Raw genomic sequence first — 21714 nt, 5'->3', positions numbered from 1 at the left:
GGGCTGAACCCTAGAGACTTCTGCGGCACCTCACGGTAAGCAAACAACAGGCATGGCAAGAGGACGTCCCATTTCCGCCTCATTGGTTCTTCAAGACCCATAATCATGCCTTTCAGGGTCCGGTTGAATCTCTCAACCAGCCCATTTCTTTGAGGGTGGTAAGGAGTGGTGAACTTGTAGGTTACCCCACACTCCTTCCACAGAGACTTCATATAGTTCGAAATGAAGTTGGTGCCTTGGTCGGACACCACCTCTCTGGGGAACCCCATCCGGGAGAAAACACCCATCAGTGCTCGTCCCACCACGGGGGCCGTCACTGTTCGGAGAGGGATGGCCTCCGGGTACCTCGTGGCATGGTCCACCAAGACCAGGATGAACCTGTTGCCCAGGGCTGTCTTGGGGTCCAGGGGCCCAACAATGTCAATACCCACCCGGTCAAAGGGGGTGCTGACCACTGGAAAAGGTTGGAGGGGAGCCTTCTGCTTCCTTCCGCTTTTCCCACTTGCCTGGCAAGTGCGACAAGTCTTGCAATGGATGTCTACATCCCTACGCATCTGAGGCCAATAAAAATGGGTGACAAGCCTGTCATAGGTCTTGTCCTGCCCCAGATGTCCAGCTAACGGTACGTCATGAGCCAAACCCAGTAGGAAGGCTCTGAAGCGCTGGGGTACCACCAGCACACGGGCTGACCCAGGCTCAGCAGCCTTAGGCTCGCTATACAGGAGGTCGTTCTCCCAGTACACAAAATGTGATCCTGCCTGATCACCTGAGGATTGGGCTGAGGCCTGGTGCCTCATGCCCACAAGAGAAGGGCACACCTTCTGTTCCGCACAGAATTCCTCCCTGGAGGGACCACCATCCTGCTGCCAGTGGGTCAGCTCGGGCAGATCTCCCAGTTCGGCAATTTGTTCCCCTGTGGGCTCCAGGGCATCCCCCTCAGGGTCTACCTCCTCCTGGACCACGGGAACTACGGGGGCCGGTTTCCCGCGCCTCCTGCCTCTTCTCTTCACAGCTGGGTCCTGGGCCGTACTTTCAGGCTCCGGGACCCCATCAACACCCTTACTCGCTGTCATGGATCGAGTGGTTGCACACACCCACTCTGGCACACCCAACATTTTCAAGTGCGCCTCTCTCTCCACCTTAGCCCAAGGGGAGTCTTCTAAATCATTGCCCAGGAGACAATCGACAGGCATGGCGGGCCTCACAGCAACCTGAAGAGTACCTGAAACTCCCCCCCCATTCAAAGGAAACCTGAGCCACCTCACACTCTTTCTGGGAGTTATCGGCAGCTATCACGGGGTAGAATGCGTGGGGAACCACCTGCTCTCTGGACACCAAGTGACACTTGACAGCTGTCACACTCGCTCCGGTGTCTCTGAGAGCTTCCACTCTATGGCCATTAATGGTCACCCACTGCCTATATTTACTAGTGTTACTAGGCAGAGGGGGCGGAGGGACCATTTGCATGTCTCCTAGCGAGACCAGGGACATCTCTGCGGGACCCCTCCCACCATGGACAACCATCTCCTCCCCTCCCAAGGCTACACTCGCCAACTGACGGGGGGGTGCACTCGACGGTGCATTCGATTTCTTCATGGGACACTGGGGATCGTAATACCGGTGTCCCACCTGCCCACAAGTGTAGCAGGTTAGGGGGCCCCTACGAACAGGTTTACCCGTCGGGGCCCCTGGCTTCTTCTCAGGGGGAGGCTGGGAACCTTTCTCTTGGTTCTCTTGGGGATTACTTTGGGGCCCTTTCTGGGACTCCTTCTGTTTACCCTTGTCCCCCCCACTCTTCTGCTGGGGACCCTGCCCACCTTTGGCTGAGTCTCCCACTGGACCCTTGTGGACCCTGGTACTGACCCAGCGGTCCGCCTCCTCAGCAAGTTTTCTAGGGTTAGATATCTTGCTATCAATCAGGTGCTGGCACAGCTCTGGAAAACAGTTATTAGACAAGTGCTCCCAAGCAAACAAATCATAAAGAGCTTCATAACTTTCCACCTTGCTGCCCTTTACCCAACCATCCATGGCTCTGCAAAAATAAGACACATATTCAACCCACGTCGTACCAGGCAATTTCTTACATTCTCTAAAAGCTTGTCTGTACTGCTCGGGGGTTAAACCATATCGCAACATTAAAGCATCTTTCATATGAGTATACGACATCCTATCCGCAACAGGCATGTCTAACAGGGTATCTCTTCCCTCATTCACAAAGCGACCCCACAACCCCGCTCCCCAATTCCTCTCAGGGACCTGGTGGGCTAACAATGCTAACTCATATGCTTTAAACCATTGACCAATATCTTCATTCTTATTGTAATCCTTGATCACTTCTTTCGGGAAGTAAAACTTACTTTCTGCAGGCTCGGATGGAATGCTGCCACCAGAGGGATTCAACTCTAACTTTTTAGCTTGGATATCCAGCTCCCTCAACCTGGCTTCACGCTCCAAAGCTAACTTCTCTCGTTCAAACTCCAACTTTTTGATCTCTAAATCAGCTTCCCTTCTACCTCTTGCATTTTCTAACTCCAACTGCCCATTTATTTTTAGCCTTGCCATCTCCATGTTGTAAACTCGCTCTTTCGCCCTTTCTTCTCTTTCTTCAGGGGAAAGACCTTTGGAGGAAACACTGCTTCCGGGAGAGGGCACAGGTCCATTCACTGGCACCTCCTCATCCCCTTCCTCTGTGGGTACCACCACCACATCAGAGGGATTTCTGGACTCCCACCAGGCCTGCAATGCTTTATAAAAATCATCTTTTCTCGAGAGGCCGGTGGTAGGAACTTCAAACTGGACGCAAAAGTGTTTCAGCTCATCTTTCTTGTATCTCTTTAGCTTACTCCTCTCGAACTCCTCCACAACAACGATAGCAGGGGCAGTGACTCCGTTGTCACTCATGGTTAAAAACTGGCAGTGTTCAGAAAATCAAGTTTCAGAAAAGCGGAGAACAAAAATAGGATCCTTCCGAATCAGATTGTGACTGCGCTATGGTCTGCTTTCACTATGTAGCGCACACTAATCACTGTACATGGGTCATAAATGCAAAGTCTGAATCCTCACCGCTGACCCACCAATGTTAGAACCGGCTGTCTCTAGTTGGCAGAGGTATGCACTTCTGACAAATAGGGACACTCCTTTTCTAGTCAGGGCAAGGGGATCACACCCTTTGATAACCCCTGCTCACCCCCTCGGTAGCTTGGCAGAGCAGAACAGGCTTATCTCAGAGGCTGTGCGTTAAGCAATTATGACCACATACAGTAACACAGTGAACACGCTACAAATGGACACGACACCGTAGTATTATAAAAATAAGTATTTTTATATAAGGCTTAGCACAAGACCAAATAACGGCAAAACTGTACACAATCGGAATAAATACGTTCGGGAAGGAAAAAGGATAGTTCAAAGGTAGTTTCTTCTTTAGCACAAAAGTCTTTTAGTATCAAGCAAATCTTCTTCTTGGAAACACAGTTCTTAGCAACAGGGTAACTCACACGGGAGCTACACAACGTCGAGGCAAAGATAATCCACAGGTGTGGCGTCGACCGCGAGGAGCGCTACGTCGGGCCTGGAGTCACATGGACCCCCAACAACACAGTACCTTAGGAAAATGAAGCACACGATGATCGGCGGCGTCGGGCAATCCGGCGTCGCGTCTTCGGTGTCGATCAGGCCTCAGCAGGCGTCGTCGATGATGCGGTTGCACAGAGTGAGCAGCGCTCACGGCGTCGAAGGGCACACGGTTGATGCGATCAGCAGCGGGGCAGACACGAGGTCCTCTGGAGTTAGAGCCGTACTCCCACTCACTGGCGTTGCTGCTGGCGTCGGTCGGGCCCAGCGTCCGGTCATCGTGATGGCTGGTCCTTTCAGAGGTGCTGGATTCACACTTCCAGCAAATAGCACTTTTAGCAGATGAAGTCCTTTAGCCCTGTGACTTCAGCAGGAGACTGGCATCCTTCCAGTCCTTGGAGATTTTCTTAGCAAGCTTGAGAGTACACACACAGTTCCTCTCTCCTGGTTCCTTGGCAAAAATAAAGAAGCGCTGCAGGATTCCCCCCAACAACAGCACACTGGCAGAAGGGGTAGGCAGTCCTTTAGATCAGCAGGGCTCTTGTCCTTGGTTACAGGGTTCCTTGTCAGAAGTGATCTGATTTCCTAGTTCAGGGGTCCTTCTCTTATACCCCTTTTCGTCTTTGATCCCTTTGTCTATGCCGGGGGTTTCCCAACATCCTGGGTCTGCGGTGGGTGGAGCTAGGCAGTAGCACCTGGCCTATTCATTGAGCCGGGCCGGGTCCTCAGACGCCCCGCAGGAGGTGGAGCCAGCATTGATACTGGCAGGAGCAGAGCTATCGCCCTCCTGGCAGGAGGTGGGGCTAGGATCGTCCATGGCAGGCACAGAGCCATCAGTCGCTTGGCAGGAGGTGGAGCCAGCATTGTATCAGGCAAGGCAGGCTATCAACAACTACTCTCCCCCTACTCTCAACGTAAATGTCCCACTCATCCCACACTGACTCATCCAGACCTCTTGGAGCCACCCAGCTCCTGTCACACACACGCAAGACCAGCAGAGACCAGATATGGTTAGACAAGAAAATAGACACTTTCTAAAAGTACTATTTTCGAACCCAGAGTCCAAAAACCATCCACACCACCGGATGCGTAATTAAACCCCGAGTTCAGGGATACCAAACTCGACATTGCACCGTACTCTCCGAGCCAGCTAGGATCATAGCATTAATAATCCCGGCGGCCCATTCTAAGCAATGGAGAGCAGGCTACCTCGCAATAGTGAAGCACGAAGATGGCGGCACTTCACTATCAGGACATGCCAACTTGGTCAGGCGTGTCCTACCTTACACTTACAATGCACCCTGCCCACGGGCCTACAATAGGGGTGACTAACATGAAGTTAAGGGAAGGTTGGAGGGGCTGGCAAGTAGGTATACCTGCGCAGCCGGCGTGACAGTACAAGACTGCACGTGGGTCTCGCAATGACCGACCCGTAGACATTCTTTTACGAGGCCGCTCCTGTGGGTGGCACAACACGTGCTGCAAGCCCACGAGCGGCATTTGTATTTACCAGCCCCAGCACTCCTGGTGCACTAGACTAGGGACTGACAGTAAACCAAATAAGCCAAACATGGATACAATAGATACATCAATTTAACATAGGGAGCACTTGCGCTATGGCACTGATCAGCAGTGACACGGCGCCCAAAGCATATACCAGCAAAACATCGTAAAACAGTAGAGGCAAACAGAAAAAATGGAGGAGAGACTCAAGCCAATGATGTCAGGTCTAATAGGGTGCCTCAAGGTTTAGCACTGAGCCCGGTGCTGTTTAACATTTAAATGCAGATTCTAATTTCTCCGATAAAGACGCATCACATTTCTGTGGTTAATTATGCAGACGATACGCAGCTAATTCTGTCTTTTAATAATAATATCAGACAGATGCTGTAAAATCTTTCCAGGCCCGTTTAGTGGATGTTGTACCTAGGATGAGTGCAAACTCCCTCAAACTAAACAGGAATAAGACAGAATTGTTATGCTGCCCCGCGAACAAAATTTCGATGCCACTACCCATTAATTTCTCGCCACTCCCTAGAGAGACCCAGTTATGCTTCTGAGAAGCAGTACACAATCCTGGAGACACTTTTGATGATTGTCTTTACTTGGAAAAGTATGTGAACAAAAGTGCCTGGTGTTTGTTTTGTTCTGCTTCAAGGACTAAAACAAATGTTCCTGGTCCTACCTGACCCGGCTAAAGCAATAATTTTGGGAAGTGTCACACTCAGTAGATTAGACGACTGTAATTCTCTCCTATTAGGAGCCGCTGACTACTCGATCAAGAGACTGTACAGAGTTCAGGTGGCTGCAGCAAACCTGCTATTAAACAGGCCACAGAGATCCTCGGCTTCCAAGGCTCTAAGGGAAATGTATTGGCTCCCCGTGGAGCAGAGGGTTTTCTTCAAGGCGATGTGTTGTGTTTACGGCCCTTCGGGATAAGAGCTCCACATCGCTGCAGCGAAGACTGAAAAGATTTGCTCCGGGAAGGGCGCTACGGTCTGCAACCGCTAATCGTATTAAGGAACACGAGTTCCCGAGGTTCGACAAGGGGGTCGTGTCTTCCCAGTGAAGGCTGCCTAGAGTTGGAATAGGATACCGTCTGAATTGAGGCCTTGGCAGATTTGCTGAAATTCAGGAAAGCCTTCAAGACCTGGCTGTTTCCTAAATGATGGATGTCTGTAACACTGCACTGTCTTGGTTACTTTTTCTCCCCGTGTATACAATTGCTGGTACAGCCTCAGACTACCAGTCTAGTCCCAGTGCGCTCTATAAATATTATAAATAAATCAATTTAAGACTTCGAGCACCGGAGCTTAATTACAGTTTGGATAAACGCCCTGAACCTGAATAAAAAGCATGAAACCAAAGTATGCAGCCATATTTCAGGATGTGACTGTTCTATGAGAACCTTCTTTCTTCATCTGCGCACACAAGGTTTGTCGTTAAACATAAATAAGGGGAGGTGGGATGGTGCTAGCGGGATTGACCAAAACTGCACACACTGTAGTAATTATATGTAGAGTCTCAACCAGTAAATTTACGAAACCAGTGCTCACTATTTATATTCTATCAATAATAGCATTATTCAAAATTTATCAAATGCGTAATGATATTTTAGTTTAGGAATAAAATTAATTTGTGTTTATATTTTACACTGTTTTAAGGATGTTCATTGTTGACCTCTATAGGAGATTTTTAGCAATAATCCATAACCACATTCTGAATGAGGTCACGCGACACAGCGCAGTGTGGCGTTCTGAATGGGATAGTTTTACGTACATCTGTTCTTGATACCGTGTTGGGCCGTCAGTATACAAGTAGGTTCCTCTACACTGAATCAGTCTGTACATTGTGTTGTGCTGTCAGTGCAGAAGGATTTGCCGTTAAACTTGCTTGTATATTTTGTTGGGTTGTCAGAATACAGGAGCTCAGTGTAAATTAACCCGGTCTGTTGATCATACAGGTGCTTCACATACATTCAACGCCTCACACACCAGATGAATGTAGCTCTTCTGTATTGTCTTGTATTTACCAAGCAGAGTCTCACCTTCAGGAGGTCCAACGCTGATTCCTTGCATTTCTTCTCTAGATCTGTTATCAGGGCATTGAGAGAAGTGATTTGATTGGACAGTCTGGATATATTTCCATTTTCTTCCATGGTGATTGTCTTCTCCATCTCCTCCAGTCTCTGGTTCAGTGTCTGCTCTTTATCCCTCAGGAGCTGGCGCAGCTCTTCAATCTCAGACGCAATTTTCTTCTTCTCCGCTCTCACCTTGTTCTGTCAGCATCAAAGAAAAAATGGTTAGATTCTGGGAAGATTTAAATGAGCACCGCCATATGTAGTGTGTAGGCTGGGGGGGGGGGGCACAAGTAGTTCTGAGAGAAACCAACAAAACTAGGACTGGTGCCATATTTAGGGGCCCAGGCGGTGCGAAGCTAAAGCTAAGCAAGAAAACTGTGTTTCTTGCAGCTGTACACTCTTGCTTCCTTCCCTTCTACTGTCTTAGTTTTCCGCTCCCAACAACACAGCCCCTCACTGGGCTGTGCACTGCCCACCAACACAGACCTCCCCCCCCGCCCCCCATTGGGCTGTGCATTGCCCAACCACCTCCCCCACTGAGTGGTGAACTGTCCACCAGCACAGACCCCGTAGCCCCCTACTGAGCTGTATAATACCCAAGCACACAGACCCCCCGAGCTGTACACTGCCCACCCGCAAAATCCCTGGAGACCTCAAATGAGCTGTGCACTGCACACTGCCCTTCACTAAGCTGTGCACTGCACACCCACACATACCCCTACTGAGCTGTGCACTGCTCCCATAGCTTCCCCTGCACTGTGCACTGCACACTACATTGAACCCCAGAGTTATGTGCTGCACACAGCCTACGTACTGAGCTGTACATTAACCAGTGAGCCGTGCACTATCCATTCGCAAAGAACTTTATGGAGCTGTGCACTGGTCACCACACAGCCCTCCACTGAGCTTTGTACTAACCACCCACATAACCCTGACCAAGCTGCACATTGTCACCTAGACAGCCCCCACTGAGATGAGCACTTTCCAACAACCTCACCCACTGAGCTGAACACTGCTCACCCACCAAATGCCACACACAAACCCCACAGCGAGCTGCGCACTGCCCACCCAACAAGAGCCCAACTGAGCTTTGCACCATCCACCCAGGCAGCCCTCCACGGAGCTGTGCAGTACATGAACCACCCACACAGAACCTCTCTAGGCTGCGCATTGCCCACACAGCACCTGCGGCTTAGAGTTGTTCATTGCCCACTCACAACCCCCTACTTAGCTCTCTTCTATTCACCCACAGCTCGCCCCGCTGATCTGTGTGATGGTCATCCATACACCCCCCACTGAGCTGTGTGCTGCTCAAGCCCTCAGTCAATCTTTCCACTGAGGTGTGCGCTGCTCACCCACACAGACCAGGTCCGAGATGCACACTGTCCATCCGCAGAGCACCCGAACCTCCCTCTCATCCAGAGCACTGGAACTGATTGATCATATCTGTGAGAGTGCAAAGGAACTACATAAAATTAATGACAGTTTTATCTTTGATGGATGGAGCATCTAGTCTTGGATGAAAAGCATATTTTGGGGAGGGAGGGAGGTCCTGGAAATAGTTCAGGGGGTCCTCCTGCCTTAAGTATTTCCAAGCAGGAGTGCGGCCTTGTCCTTTTATTTCTTTATATCCTTAATAAAATCTGCTCATCTGCTATCAACCGTTTCACCCAAGATAGAGAGCCCGCCTCCGCCCCCCCCCTTCCAACGCAAGATATTCAAGAAAGGTGAGGATTCAAATAAGAAATCTGATTATGGGTCCCTTGAATCTGATGATAATGACACGTTTAAGGAAGATAATAGAAGTGATTAGACTAATGATAATTGATTTGCAATCTCAGGATGAGGCCGGACTTGAGGACCCGATCTTCTGCCTTTCTCACCTACTTAAAGACTGTGAGCGGAGCTGCAAAGGCTCATAAAACGTCTTACATTGAAACTCATCCACACATAATGGAGACACCTTAAAATCCGAATACAAGACCATTTGAGATTCAAACCCATCATAGAAACGCAGAGAGCCTCTGTAATTTACAGTGTGAGAACAGAACCCACTGCTTTGCTCAGTGCGTCTTCTTCATTAGTTCTGTCCCTCGGTCCAAGAACACACTTGCTGACGCGCTGTCGCTAAGATATCCAATCACCTTTGCTCAAGCAATCATTCAACCCCATCCAATAACTGGTGCTGCACAAACATTTGTGCAAGTGCGTCTCGCTCATTCTCAGTTAGATCCTAAGGTTCTTAAAGACTTAACCAAATCACTGAACGCCCAAAAAGATATGTATTTTCAACAACAGCCTCTAATCCTTCGTACCAAGGAACCTCAGGGAGGGGTTTTGTGATTGTGTAACGACACAGCCACAGCCTGCCAAAGAGGACCTACAGCCACTCTCCTGTTAGTACCGAGATGCTGCTGGTGGCAGTCTGTGAATAAGGATGACGAGCAGTGTTTTCTGGCTTGATGAATTTTGCACTCAAAGAAAATGAATGCATTCCAAACCATTTATAGCTAAGCCTGTCCCTCCTGGACCACGGCACAGGATGCCACCTGCTTTTATCCTTACGTCACTTCCTGCAGGAGGATATCTTTTTATTATGGTCATCATTGAGTCCTCAATTTTCTCCTCATAAAACCATACTATCCGCTTCCACCGCGGCTAAACACTTTTCAGGAATACACAATGTCTGCAATTTGGAAAACGAACTGCCTGTGATGAGCTTTCTTGACAAGGAGCTGAGGCAACACACAAGCAACGACTGGGAGATTCTTTAGAACACCTTAGTTAGAGTACCTACTGCCAAATCCCCTTGAATGGTGAAGATTCAACCAGTCTGCCAGAACAGGTGGCCTTAACCCTCCTTGGAAGGAGTGACCTGACGGATTACTTGGAGACACACTGGAGATGTCCTTGCATTGGAAAGAGACAGCTCAGAAGGAAAGAGGATGCAAAGGATGCCAGACAACTTTAAACCCACACTGCAACACAAGACAAGGTCATTACGGCTGCACTACAGGTGAGGTCCTGGATATGTCTCCCCAGTGATGACGGCTGTGCTGACACCTGAGGCCCAGAGTGTCTTGGAACTCAACACGCTGCCCGTTCCGCTGAGCCATCTAACACCAAACAGCATATGAAGAACTAAAGAAGTTTTAGATATCATCGGTAGTAGGGAAGGCAGAAGTGACATGAGCTGGAAGAAGATTGGCACCATCAGAAGGTAACTGCATCTGCCCGGAGCGCTCACCCCTGGGACGCAGACTGAGGGGAGCTGCTTGCTTGGGTGCGGGGTTGAGATTGGACCCAAGAAGAATGTAATGTTATGGTCAGGATCTCCTGGACCACGAGCACCACAATCCCATCACAATCTCCTCTTGAATGATGTTGGCACTGCCACAGATTGCTTAAGGTTGTGCGCATCACCACCCTTATCATGAATTGTAACCTCCCATCGACTGAGAAGGGCAAAGATTTCAGCGTTACTGCCCAGTGAGTTGTGCCTGGCGTTCAGCATCAGGAATGAAACAGAACCCGCTGAATAGAGCTGTCAGCCGTCGCTGCCGGCACGAAAGAACTTCACATACTTTTCACCCAAGGACAGAGATGTACCGCAACATTCCAGGACAGGAAAGATGCATGACTAGCGGGGGACTGAACCAGATTATTCAAAGTGAGCTCCACTAGTTGAATGGCCCCAATAGAACCAAGGAGAACCCCCATGGCAGAGCCAGGGGTCAATGTGACTTACGGCTTGAGAGACACTGTTCGGGGAGCCATGGGGAAGGCAGAGGTAGAGTGCCTCAACGGAGGTCTCCGCAAAGTGGGTCAAGTACAACCCCCAGCCGCGCTCCGTGCAGGTAACAGCAGTGGAGCCAGGAAGGGGGGATTTCAAGGGACGATACTGAGGGAAAATTAAATAAATAATGAATTTTCCCTTGGCATCGTCTTGCAGTTGCAGCCCTCGGCTGTCACTGTGGCAATCACTTAGTTACAACCATAACTGGACCGTCGAGGACCACAGAACATTCATTCTCACCAGGAACTGAGAGGAGAGGCTCGGACGCACCAGGGTTCCCATGAGATCGCTTGAGTAGTCTGATTCATCCTAGACAAACTGGACCCCTCTCTTCCTGGAGAGTGTCATCACCTGCAGGGTCAGGCAAACAACTTACCACTCCCAGCAGACAGCCAGGCTTCAAGGCACCACACCGGTCCTAGGATGCTTGTTTCCGGTCCTTGACAGTTCGGGGTGGACTGTTCCCATGAGGCACAGGGTCAAGACTGATTTGCATATGGCTGGGTCTAACCTGGGATGGCATGGTGAGCAAAAGAATGATGGATTTAACCCAGATCGCTTGGCTGGGGGTGAATGTTTTGATTTGTTCTGCATTCCGTCCATCAAATGTGTGTATTTTGCTTTCTCGCCCTAAGTGCGCCAGGTATGCCCATACATGGGTTCTGGGCTCACTGTGCCACTGGAATCAAGCTAGACTGGCTGATGACGGCTGATTTGCATATGGCCATGTCTGCACTGGGGTGGCAGAGTGAGCTAAAGAATGATGATGGATTTAACCCAGATCAGTTGACTGGGAGTGAGTGCTTGCAATGTTCAACACTCCGTCCATCATCCCCTTTGGTGTTGCTTTGTTCGCCCTAAGTTGGCAGGGTATGCCCAGACGTGGGTCCCTTGCTCACTTTGCCACTGGATTCAAGCTAGCCTGGCTGATGACGGCTGATTAGCCAGAAACCGATCCCAAGATACTGGTTTCTGGTCCAGGGAAGACATGGCTTGGCAGTTCGGGCTGGACTGTTCCCATGAGGCACAGGGTCAGACTGATTTGCATATAGCCATGTCTGAACTGAGGTGGCGGAGTGAGCTAAACAATAATGATGGATTAAACCCAGATCAGTTGACTGCGGGTGAGTGCTTGCAATGTTCAACACTCATTCCATCATTCCCTTTGGTTTTGCGAGGATAAGGACATGACCTGATGAGGGGCAACTTGTTACAGGGAGAAATAAATGCAACTTTTATGACCAACTATACACAGCTATTTGCTGTGCGGGTTGCGCCTGATACTCAAGCATTGCATGACTATGTCTCGGTGGCTAAGACACACAGACTGACAAGTGAGGAAGCCACCTTCTTGGGTGGGGACTTTTTCACTTCAGGAAGTGTGGGTGCTAATACATCTGAGCCAGAGGAAACGTGCCTGGGTCCGATGCCTGCCCTGAATTTTATGCAGCCTGTATAGATGGATTGGCTCCCATATTGACAGAGATGTATAATGAATCTAAAATAGTGAGCTACCGCTCTCCAACAACGTGTGAGGCGCTGATTGTGACACTGTATAAAAAGGACAAGGATGAGGAACAGGTGACCTCCTGTAGGCCACTGTTCATACTTAATGTGGATTATAAGGTACTCAGCAAACAGATTGCATTAGGTAGGGGTGCTGATCCACCCTGATCACTCAGGGTTTGTCCAGACAAGAAGCACGGTACCAAATATAAGGCCGACAGTACGGGTATTAAATTCTCCTTGGAGACTAGCCTAAGACATGAGCACTCTCCATAGATATCAAAAAAGCCTTTAATTCTCTGCAATGGGAATTTATCTTCACAGTTCAGGTGACCCTGGGTTTGTGAAGCTGCTTCCTAACAAGGGCTCATGGTCCGTATAAAGGCTTGATGGGCTATTTCGGACAAATGTATAGTTGGTAGGGTCACGAGGCAGCGTTGCCCACTCATCGATGGAGAGACTAGCTCTGGTGATCCAACGGGGAAATTGCTACAAAGACTGTTTGGTTAGTGGAGCCTCATTGTATATCTCTCTATATGCAGACAAAATGTTGTAATACTATGTGGAAAGCGATCAGATGCAGCGAACACTTTTGAGGCCTTGGAGCACTTCAGCAAATTGTGAATTGGAGCAAGTTTAATGATTATCCACCGCATTCCCCTGTTGGGGAGGGGTAAAAGTCCTGAAATTGCAGCCCTGACCTCACTACGACAATCTATACCATTCTAGCATACACTTCCCCTCTCTGCAATGGGTACAATAGTCCTCTGAAAGAGGATGCTACTTCCACGCCTTCTGTACTTATTCGCCGCTTTACCAATACAGACACCCAGAGTTGTGTTTGGCGAAATGAGAGCATCGCAGAGGTGGAGAATTGTATTAGCCGAACTTATACTTCTGACAGATGGAGGGGATGGCAGTCCCTGATCTAGAAGTGTAGTATCTCGTGTTTGTTGGGGTGCTTTGGAAAATGGAGAGCTGGATGTACCCTCTCAGGGCACTCATCTGAGTCTATTTCTCATTCCATCTCGAGGGGTGCAGTTTCACAGGGAGGGGATTCTGGGCAGAAAGTTGCGATAGATGCGGGCTAGGGCCCTCCAGAGGATAAAAACACAAATACTGTATGAGTGAGAGTTGGTGTTACAATCTTTATTATTCTTGTCACAAAGGAGTAGCTTGAGGAGACGATATATTTGGGGGAGGAAAGTATTGGACACTCCGGTGCAGTTGTTTGAGAACGGAAGACCGGTTGAGTTTTAGGACATAATAAGCGAATAGGCGATCCAACCTCAGGATTTTCTTTTATATGGGGCACTAGAGGCTACAATGCAGAGCTGATGGCAGGAAGGGATAGTAGAGCCCCAGAGCATTGTTGTTTTAAGGACCTGAGCACAACCAATAGGAGGCAGAGAGATATTGACTATTATATCAGGTGCAACTTGCACAATCCAAGGGAGAGCTGATTGGTCTGTGGGAACAATGGAGCTTTAACAGGGGAACGCCATTTGACACCATTTAACGATGGGGTTGAGGCCAAATCTAAAACTCCTGCCTCCCCCCTCAGTTTCCAGGAACTCCAGGTTTACATTACTTCAGCGTTACTGCCGGCCTAGGGAGAATCTTACCTAAAGGATTCATTTCATGTTCTCAAGTACACATGCAGCCTCCCAAGATGTAACACAGAGGGAGCAGATTTTTACTACGTTGTGTGAGGGGTTCGACGGTGACAACATATTTGGAAACAATAGTGAATTTGTTAACATATCCACGGATAGGAATATTACTAGAACCCTGTCGACCTGTCTTCTAGGACTGTTCCCTATGGCCAAATCAAAGGCTGTTATATGTAGATTCTTAGATGCAGCATTAATATTAGCTCGCCGCCGGATATCAATGAGGTGGAAAGCTTCAGATGGAGCTGGTCTATGGGGGTCGAAAAAAGAGATGATTAAAAGGGTGGATTATGAGGGTGCAGCTCTGAAAGGGGAAATAAAGTGGGGATTGAGGAAAGAGGACTGTGCATGTGGGAAGACATACTGCAAGATTGCCCTTCTATGGACAGTAAAGGTCGGATTCATCTCTCTGCTGACAATGATGGGCAATAATGTACCTACAATGCCTTGAGGTTGTCCTCTGAATAACTTTTTTGAATTTAATGGCTCCCTTTATAAATAAATAAAAGGGACATTGATGGGTGCATCTTGTGCCCCCAGTGTAGCCAATACTTTTATGGGGGAGTGGGAGCTACAGAACATCTACAATGAAGCAGCTCTGTTTTTTGAAAATGTGTCTCTTGGGAGACGCTTTATTGATGATTTTTTTTTATTTGGAGAGGGCCGACAGAGATTTTACATGAATTCATTCTTTGGTTGAACGCCAGTAATGCCAATCTTAAGTTTACCGCCAACTGTGATCATTCAAGAGTGGAATTTTTGGACATCACCATTGATGGTACTAGTGGCCATCTTAAAGTGAGTCTATACAGAAAACCTACAGCTAAGAACACCATTCTACAATTTGGTAGCTACCACCCGAATTGCCAACGAGAGTCAATCCCTTTTGGGGAATTCTTACGCATTTGGCGTAACTGTACAGACATGGCATCCTTCCACGTACATAGGGATGCCCTAAAAGAAAGATTACTTAGTAGAGGCTACCCACATCGACTCGTACGCCACGCATATAAGAGAGCTAAATATTACAATAGGGAGGCATTACTATTAGGCTCCAAACGCGCACCACAAAATCGGATTACTTGCGTGATTAATCATTCAACTCTTAATTTTAAAATTAAGAACGTGATTAACAAAAATTGGAGGATACCTAATACAGATGAAAACATATCTCCCATACCACTTCCTCTAGTGGCCTATCGCAGAAACAAGAACCTCAGGGATCTGTTGGTTCATACACGTAATATTAAAAGGCTAGATATGGGCATACCGAGGTCAGTTACTGGTTTGCCTATTATTTTGGGCAACCATAGATGTGGCTCATGTCACGCCTGTGAGGCAGCCTTAGTATCGGATGTAGTTAACTACAACAACATGGAAATTAGACTACGACATCTTACCAACTGTCGCTGTAGTAACAACGTGTACATTCTTTTCTGCCCTTGTGGTCTTGCGTATGTGGGGGAAACAGGCCGCAAATTCCGTTTGCGTTTCAGTGAACACAAATCAGCAATTAGAACCAAGAGAATAGTGGCCCCCTTAGTACAACATTTTCTAGATTTGAATCACAGTGAAACAGAATCGAAATGGTCCATATTAGAAAAGGTACAAGTCAGGATGGGTCAACCAAGTGAGATAACACGTAAGAAACGGGAGACCTTTTGGGTGTTCCATCTCAATTGTGTCCGTAAAGGTCTAAATGAGGAGATTGCTTGGTACGTGACTGTTGGACTTGGCCCTTCTGGCAGGTTCACCCCTAAACTTTTTGCTTTGTGAGTATGGATTGGAGGTAGTGATTTTTTGGTTTCTGCGCACTTTCACTGTGTCCCAGTGGAAAGTGCGTGCGCACTCTGAGTGCATGTGATGAGATAGGCCTGCCCTCCCATAGGAATGCATGGGGAATGTATGTGTCCCTGGTAGTTCCTGATGCGTGGGGTGTACAGGTTCGAAATTGATATGTGCGAACTCGTGAGAATGAATGCTTCGCAATGATGTATGTGGCATGAGTGTGTCTTGTGTACAAATGCCACTTCTAGTAGTTGGCATATTAGTGTAAAATATGCCTGGCGTGTGATTGGCTGGAGCTGGCTGGTGAGCCTGGCTCCAGGAAGGCTGAACGGGTTTGCCCGGTGGTGAGTGGGAGATAAGCATGCTGATGGCTGATGAGGAGTGTACCTGTGTCCTGAATGAGGCTGGGTTTTCCCCAGACAATGCTGGCTCCGCCCCCTGTGGTGCGACTGATGACCCTAGCCCTGCCAGTGAATAGAGTGAAGTGATGAGCACATCAAGGGTGCTCCAAAACCAGCTGTGGAGTTCTGGACTTTTTGGTTCCGTCCAGAGGTGTAAGGGATAACACCCGAAGACCCCGGAGTTCTACCTGTCTTGGTGCACAAATAAACAGAAACACGGGCTTCTCGATGGTGGCGTCAAAGACCAAAGGTTTATTACTGCAGGGACACAGAAGTCACAGAAACTACACACGGGCAGATTCTAGGAGCCTGTTCAATTTGTACAAAAAGGGTTGCTCCTTATATACTGAATATTGGGCTTCGGGCAAATTCTTTACATGTTAGTACATTCCAAAACCTTTGTGTCCTAAACAATAAATATTTGGCGTTGCACAGGAATCGTCAACAATATCTGATGTCAAAACATTACGAACGAGGGGTTCCCACTGTTCCATCATAATCCCATGTCAACTTTTCATTCAAGACCCGGACCGCCTCATCGTAAATTTCATTACCTCCCCCTAATAAAGGCCCAGAAGGAAAGGAGCAGAGCCAGGTGCAGAAGATAGAAAAGCAGGATAAGAGATGTTTGTGGGTCGTAAATGGGCAAGGCTACCAGCTTCGGCCGCCTAATCATGATCAGGCCAACGAACACGAGAACCAGTATAGCAGGACTGGCCTCGGGCAGAGGAGGCAGTTTCTGTTGAGTCATGCAGCCATGGCGTGTTCTGTTCTAAGGTGCACGTGTCACTAGCAAGGTGAATCTCCGGCTAAAGCTTACGTGTCCTTAAGAGAAAGAGGTCACTACGTGTCCATTGTCTATGTGAGGGCAAGAAACACAAAATGGCTTCCGTGATCTAAGATGGATGCCATGGGTAGATCAGAAATGTGTTCGTAACAGGAGTGCTCTTGCTCGTAGCATAGCGAAAACACCAGGATATGCTAAATGAATCATTTGCGGTTCACTGATACCAAAATTATGTATTTACGACAATGTTGAAAACACGGGTTCAAATCGTCACGGAACCTCAGACCCTCCTTTTGCCCTTACATAGGCAATTACTCTATGTCCGAGTCTATCTCTATGCTCATCAGGTCAGTGACATGTTGTTGAATCATCATTCTTTCTCGCGCCTTTTCTCCAAACGCAGGTGGTTTTCTGAAACATGTTGCAGCACAAAGACTACACAAAGCGGGACCACACTGGATAATCAGGCAGCATGAGAATAGAAATACTAGGATGACACCAATGACCATCAGAACCTTTTATCCCCACGCTGATATCAGAGTCCAAAACCACTCCATGAAGGACCAGTTTCCTTTGTCTACATGTATAGAGTCGGAAATCTTGTGTAGCTTAGAGATCGCCTCATAGACAGTCGGAGCATTATTGGGAATAAAAACACAGCAGCTCGATTGGATCATTCTGCATACCCCACCTCGATCTGCAAGTATTACGTCTAGAACCATACGGTTCTGCAACGTCATGAGTCGATCCGCCTGAAGCTCAGCTGTTAAGTTACTAAGGGCACCAGCAGTTTCTGTAATAGTAGATTCAACTACCCGTGTTAGCTGACGTAGATTTCTACTATTGGCCATAGGCCCCCAAAACGGAAGGAAACCTTTGAAGAAGTCTCCAGCTTCCTGACCAGCGGTATCTTCCTTGCTGAAAACACCTCTTGCTACTCTGGTCTTGTGTTAATCTGAAGAAGCAGTGTATGTCGGAGGCAACAATCAAGCAATATAACATGAACCTGAGAAGTCAGCAGGCAGCCATGTATACGCTCTGTCTTGACAGATGAAGTAGGTACCCCTAGCAGTAAGGAAGGCAGGGGAAGAGTTAGACGGAAACACGTAAGTCTCAACGCACTCACTCCTCCCTAGCTGAGCTCTCGGATTTCTCCCATTTCCTTGCAAACAGACCTGACCTCGGTGAGGCACGACCCAGACTGGAGTTGAGCTTTTACGCTTGCTTTCTCCCAAACTAAGGCGATACTCTGTAGAGTTCCAACTCAAATATACCCGTTATTCATCTCTAGGGTAAGATGGAGTATTATTGACGTCTTTAATCATGTCAATAATTCCCTGGACTAAAGCTTTGTTGGCTGAGTTGTATTTAGTGGAACGTGGTGGATGCGTAACTGCACATTGCATTAGAAAGCATGTGCTGTGAAGAATTCTGTATAGTCTATTTCTGCGAACATAAATTACATTCTCTCGTTGCAGCTCAGGAAGCTCCATCTTCTACAATCCGCTCGCGACCACTGATGATGTGTACGTAGATGAAAATGCCTCTATCAGCCCTGGGAGTTCCCAGAACTAACAGAAAGATCGACCTTGTGTCTGACCCCCGCAGATTCAACTAGGCACACAGCCAAGACCCTACGGCTACCCAGACGGCAAGGCAATTTTAAAACAACAAAACAATAGCAAACTTCCTGGCTGGAGGCAAAGTGTCAAAATTCAAATGTGTAAAATAGGCAGTTTCCTGCTTTATTTGTCCATATTGCGAGATCGTAAATTGTATCTCAGTTTAGCAGGAGCTGTTTGATCTGGAAACAGTGTATTTTCAGCAGACGTTGCAATGTTCAGGTTCGCAGATGGCAAATGTTCTTTTGTTGCAGATGGCGAATGTTCAGAGTTCAAAAGAGCAGTTTCAGAAGGAGAGTCAGAGTTCGATGTGTCAGTGATTAGTTCTGCATCGCTGAAAGGGATAAACCTGGGTATTTGTTCTGTTTCGGAGGCACCGATTCCTTTCTTCACCCAGTTATCGTAAGGAAGTGGCAGGGGCACACGTTTGACGTGTGTCGTGTGTATCCAGTTCTTTCGTCCAGCCACACGAATAGCAGTTCTCGTTGCTAGCAGCACCTGGTATGGGCCGACGAATCTGGGTTGAAGATTTTTCGTCCTTGCAAAATTACGAATGACGACTTGATCTCCAGGTTTCAGCTGATGACCTGGACTCTCCGGTGGCTTTGGCAATGCATCGAAAACCTGTTGGTGAATAAGACTCAATTTAGCAGTCAAGTCGAAAAGGTAATCAATCAACATTGGCTATTCCAGCTGTCTAAATTCCTTTGGCCTAGGCACCCCCCAAACATTGGCGGGACGACCAAAAACTATTTCGTATGGACTAAGCCCTACTCTAGAATGTACAGTCGCTCTCGTTGATAACAAAGCCAAGGGTAGTGCATCTGGCCAGGACAAACCCGTGGATGCCTGTATTTTAGCAAGTTTCAGCTTGAGGCTGCCATTGTAACCCTCAACTAAACCAGCAGACTGGGGATGGTTTGCACTGTGGAACTTTTGTTTAATCCCTACACCGGCACACACACTCTGCATAACTTTCCCTACGAACTCACTTCCGTTATCTGACAATACAATCCGTGGCATGCCATATCTAGGGAAGTATTCTTTGAGAAGGATTTTGGCAGTGGACAAGGCAGTATTGTCCTTCAGTGGATATGCTTCGATCCATCTGGAGAAAGCACAAACTACCACTAGGACGTACTTTAGATTGTTGCAACGATCCATATGGATGAAGTCTAACTGAATCACTTCAAAGGGACAGGAAGGAGGAGCGAAGTGACCAGCGGGTGTGGGGATTCCCTTGCCAGGATTATGCATCAGGCATACCATGCAATTTCTCACCACTCTCTCTGCACATTTACTAATCCGATCATTCTTCCAGACTGGAGCCAACATCTTACAAATCCCTTTAGAACTGATATACGCTGCTCCATGTGCCATCGTTACTACTGCAAGCACATACGCATCAGGCAACATCCAACGCTGTTGTTCCGACAAATCAATCCAACACCCACTCGAGTCCAATTTACCCGTACTCTCTTTCCATGCAAGCTTTTCCTCCTCAGTCGCCTCCTTCTGAATTTCTTTCACACTTTCCACTGTGTCCTCACACATTCCAGACTCAGAAATCCATCTTGCAGACGTAGCAACATACATTCTACTCATCATATTTCTAGCTGTCTGTTTAGCGGTCTCATCAGCAAAAGCATTCCCACGACCAACATCATCCGTGATTGCTTTATGAGCGCTGCACTTCACAATCGCAACTTCAGTCGGCAAGGTTAGAGATTCCAACAAGTCATTAACTAGCTGACCATGTTGAATCTTAGTCCCATGGGACGTAATGAAACCTCTCTCTTTCCACAAACGGCCAAAACTATGGGCCACGCCGAACGCGTACTGACTATCTGTGAACACATTCACTCTCTTTCCCTTAGCTAAAACACACGCTCTCGTTAACGCGATCAATTCCGCAGCTTGGGCAGAATTCTGACTCACTCTTGCAGTCTCCACAATCGTACTCAAAGTCGTTACTGCATAGGCAGCAGTCACATCACCATTCTCCAATTTAAAGCAAGACCCATCAACATATAACGTGCCATCTGGATCTGACAACGGGGTGTCTTTAAGATCAATTCGTCCTTTTGTCTCTTCCTCGGTTCTGAAGCAACAGTCATGAGGTTCGGAATCGCTCGACTCTTGACTAGTCGGCAACAATGTTGCTGGATTTAATACATTGCATCTTTTGATCTGAATATGACTCGCTAGCAGTGTCAGCTCGTAGCCTGATAATCTAGCACTGGTAAGATGTTGCGTCTTGGTTCGATTCATGAGTGTGTCCACAGCATGAGGAACCATGACCACTAGCATGTTGTTCATCACCAAACCAGCAGATTGTCGAATGGAAGCCGCAGCTGCCGCTGTAGCTCTCAAACAACTAGGCAACGCTCTAGCTACCGGATCTAATGTTGATGAAAAATACGCACAAGGGCGTTGTTTATCACCAAATCTCTGTGTCAGAACACTCAACGCACAACCTTCTCTTTCGTGAACATAGAGCGTGAATGGCTTACTGTAATCGGGTGTACCCAATACAGGAGCTGAACATAGTGCATTTCGTAACTCAGAAAAACTTTGCTGACATTCGGCAGACCATGGCACTGGACTCGGAACATTTTTCCCAGTCAAAGCTACCAACGGTTTTGCCAAAAGAGAAAAATTTGGGATCCACTGCCTACAGTATGAGGTAATACCTAAAAAGGCACGTACTTCTCTCTGTGTGCTAGGAACATTCATCTGCGTAATTGCTTTTATTCTCTCTGGGGTCAACTTTCTTCCCTCCTTTGACAAGAGATGACCTAGGTAGGTCACTTCTTGGCAACAGTATTGCATTTTCAAAGGTGACACCTTGTGATTCAAATTAGACAAATGATGCAATAATGAAATTGTAGCTGCTTTGCAAGTTTCCTTGTCATCGGCAGCCACTAGAAGATCATCTACATACTGCACTAAAGCAGAACCAGGAGGAAGTACAAAGGAATCTAACTG

At 47.8% G+C, this 21714-nt stretch overlaps 1 protein-coding gene across 3 annotated transcripts in view; it reads right to left on the bottom strand.

Annotated features, from left to right (window-relative positions):
* The window catches only part of LOC147666481 (E3 ubiquitin-protein ligase TRIM39-like), a 160538-nt gene that overhangs the window by 43006 nt on the left and 95818 nt on the right, over nt 1-21714 (bottom strand). For all 3 annotated transcript variants that reach the window (XM_086949057.1, XM_086949056.1, XM_086949058.1), the window contains exon 3: nt 7121-7351. In XM_086949057.1, the coding sequence (XP_086805183.1) occupies nt 7121-7351 (231 nt within the window). The remainder of the gene's footprint in view (nt 1-7120; nt 7352-21714) is intronic.

Source organism: Lissotriton vulgaris, unplaced genomic scaffold, assembly GCF_964263255.1.
Source record: "Lissotriton vulgaris unplaced genomic scaffold, aLisVul1.2 SCAFFOLD_1036, whole genome shotgun sequence".
NCBI lineage: Eukaryota > Metazoa > Chordata > Amphibia > Caudata > Salamandridae > Lissotriton > Lissotriton vulgaris.
This window is presented reverse-complemented; position numbering and strand designations above follow the sequence as displayed.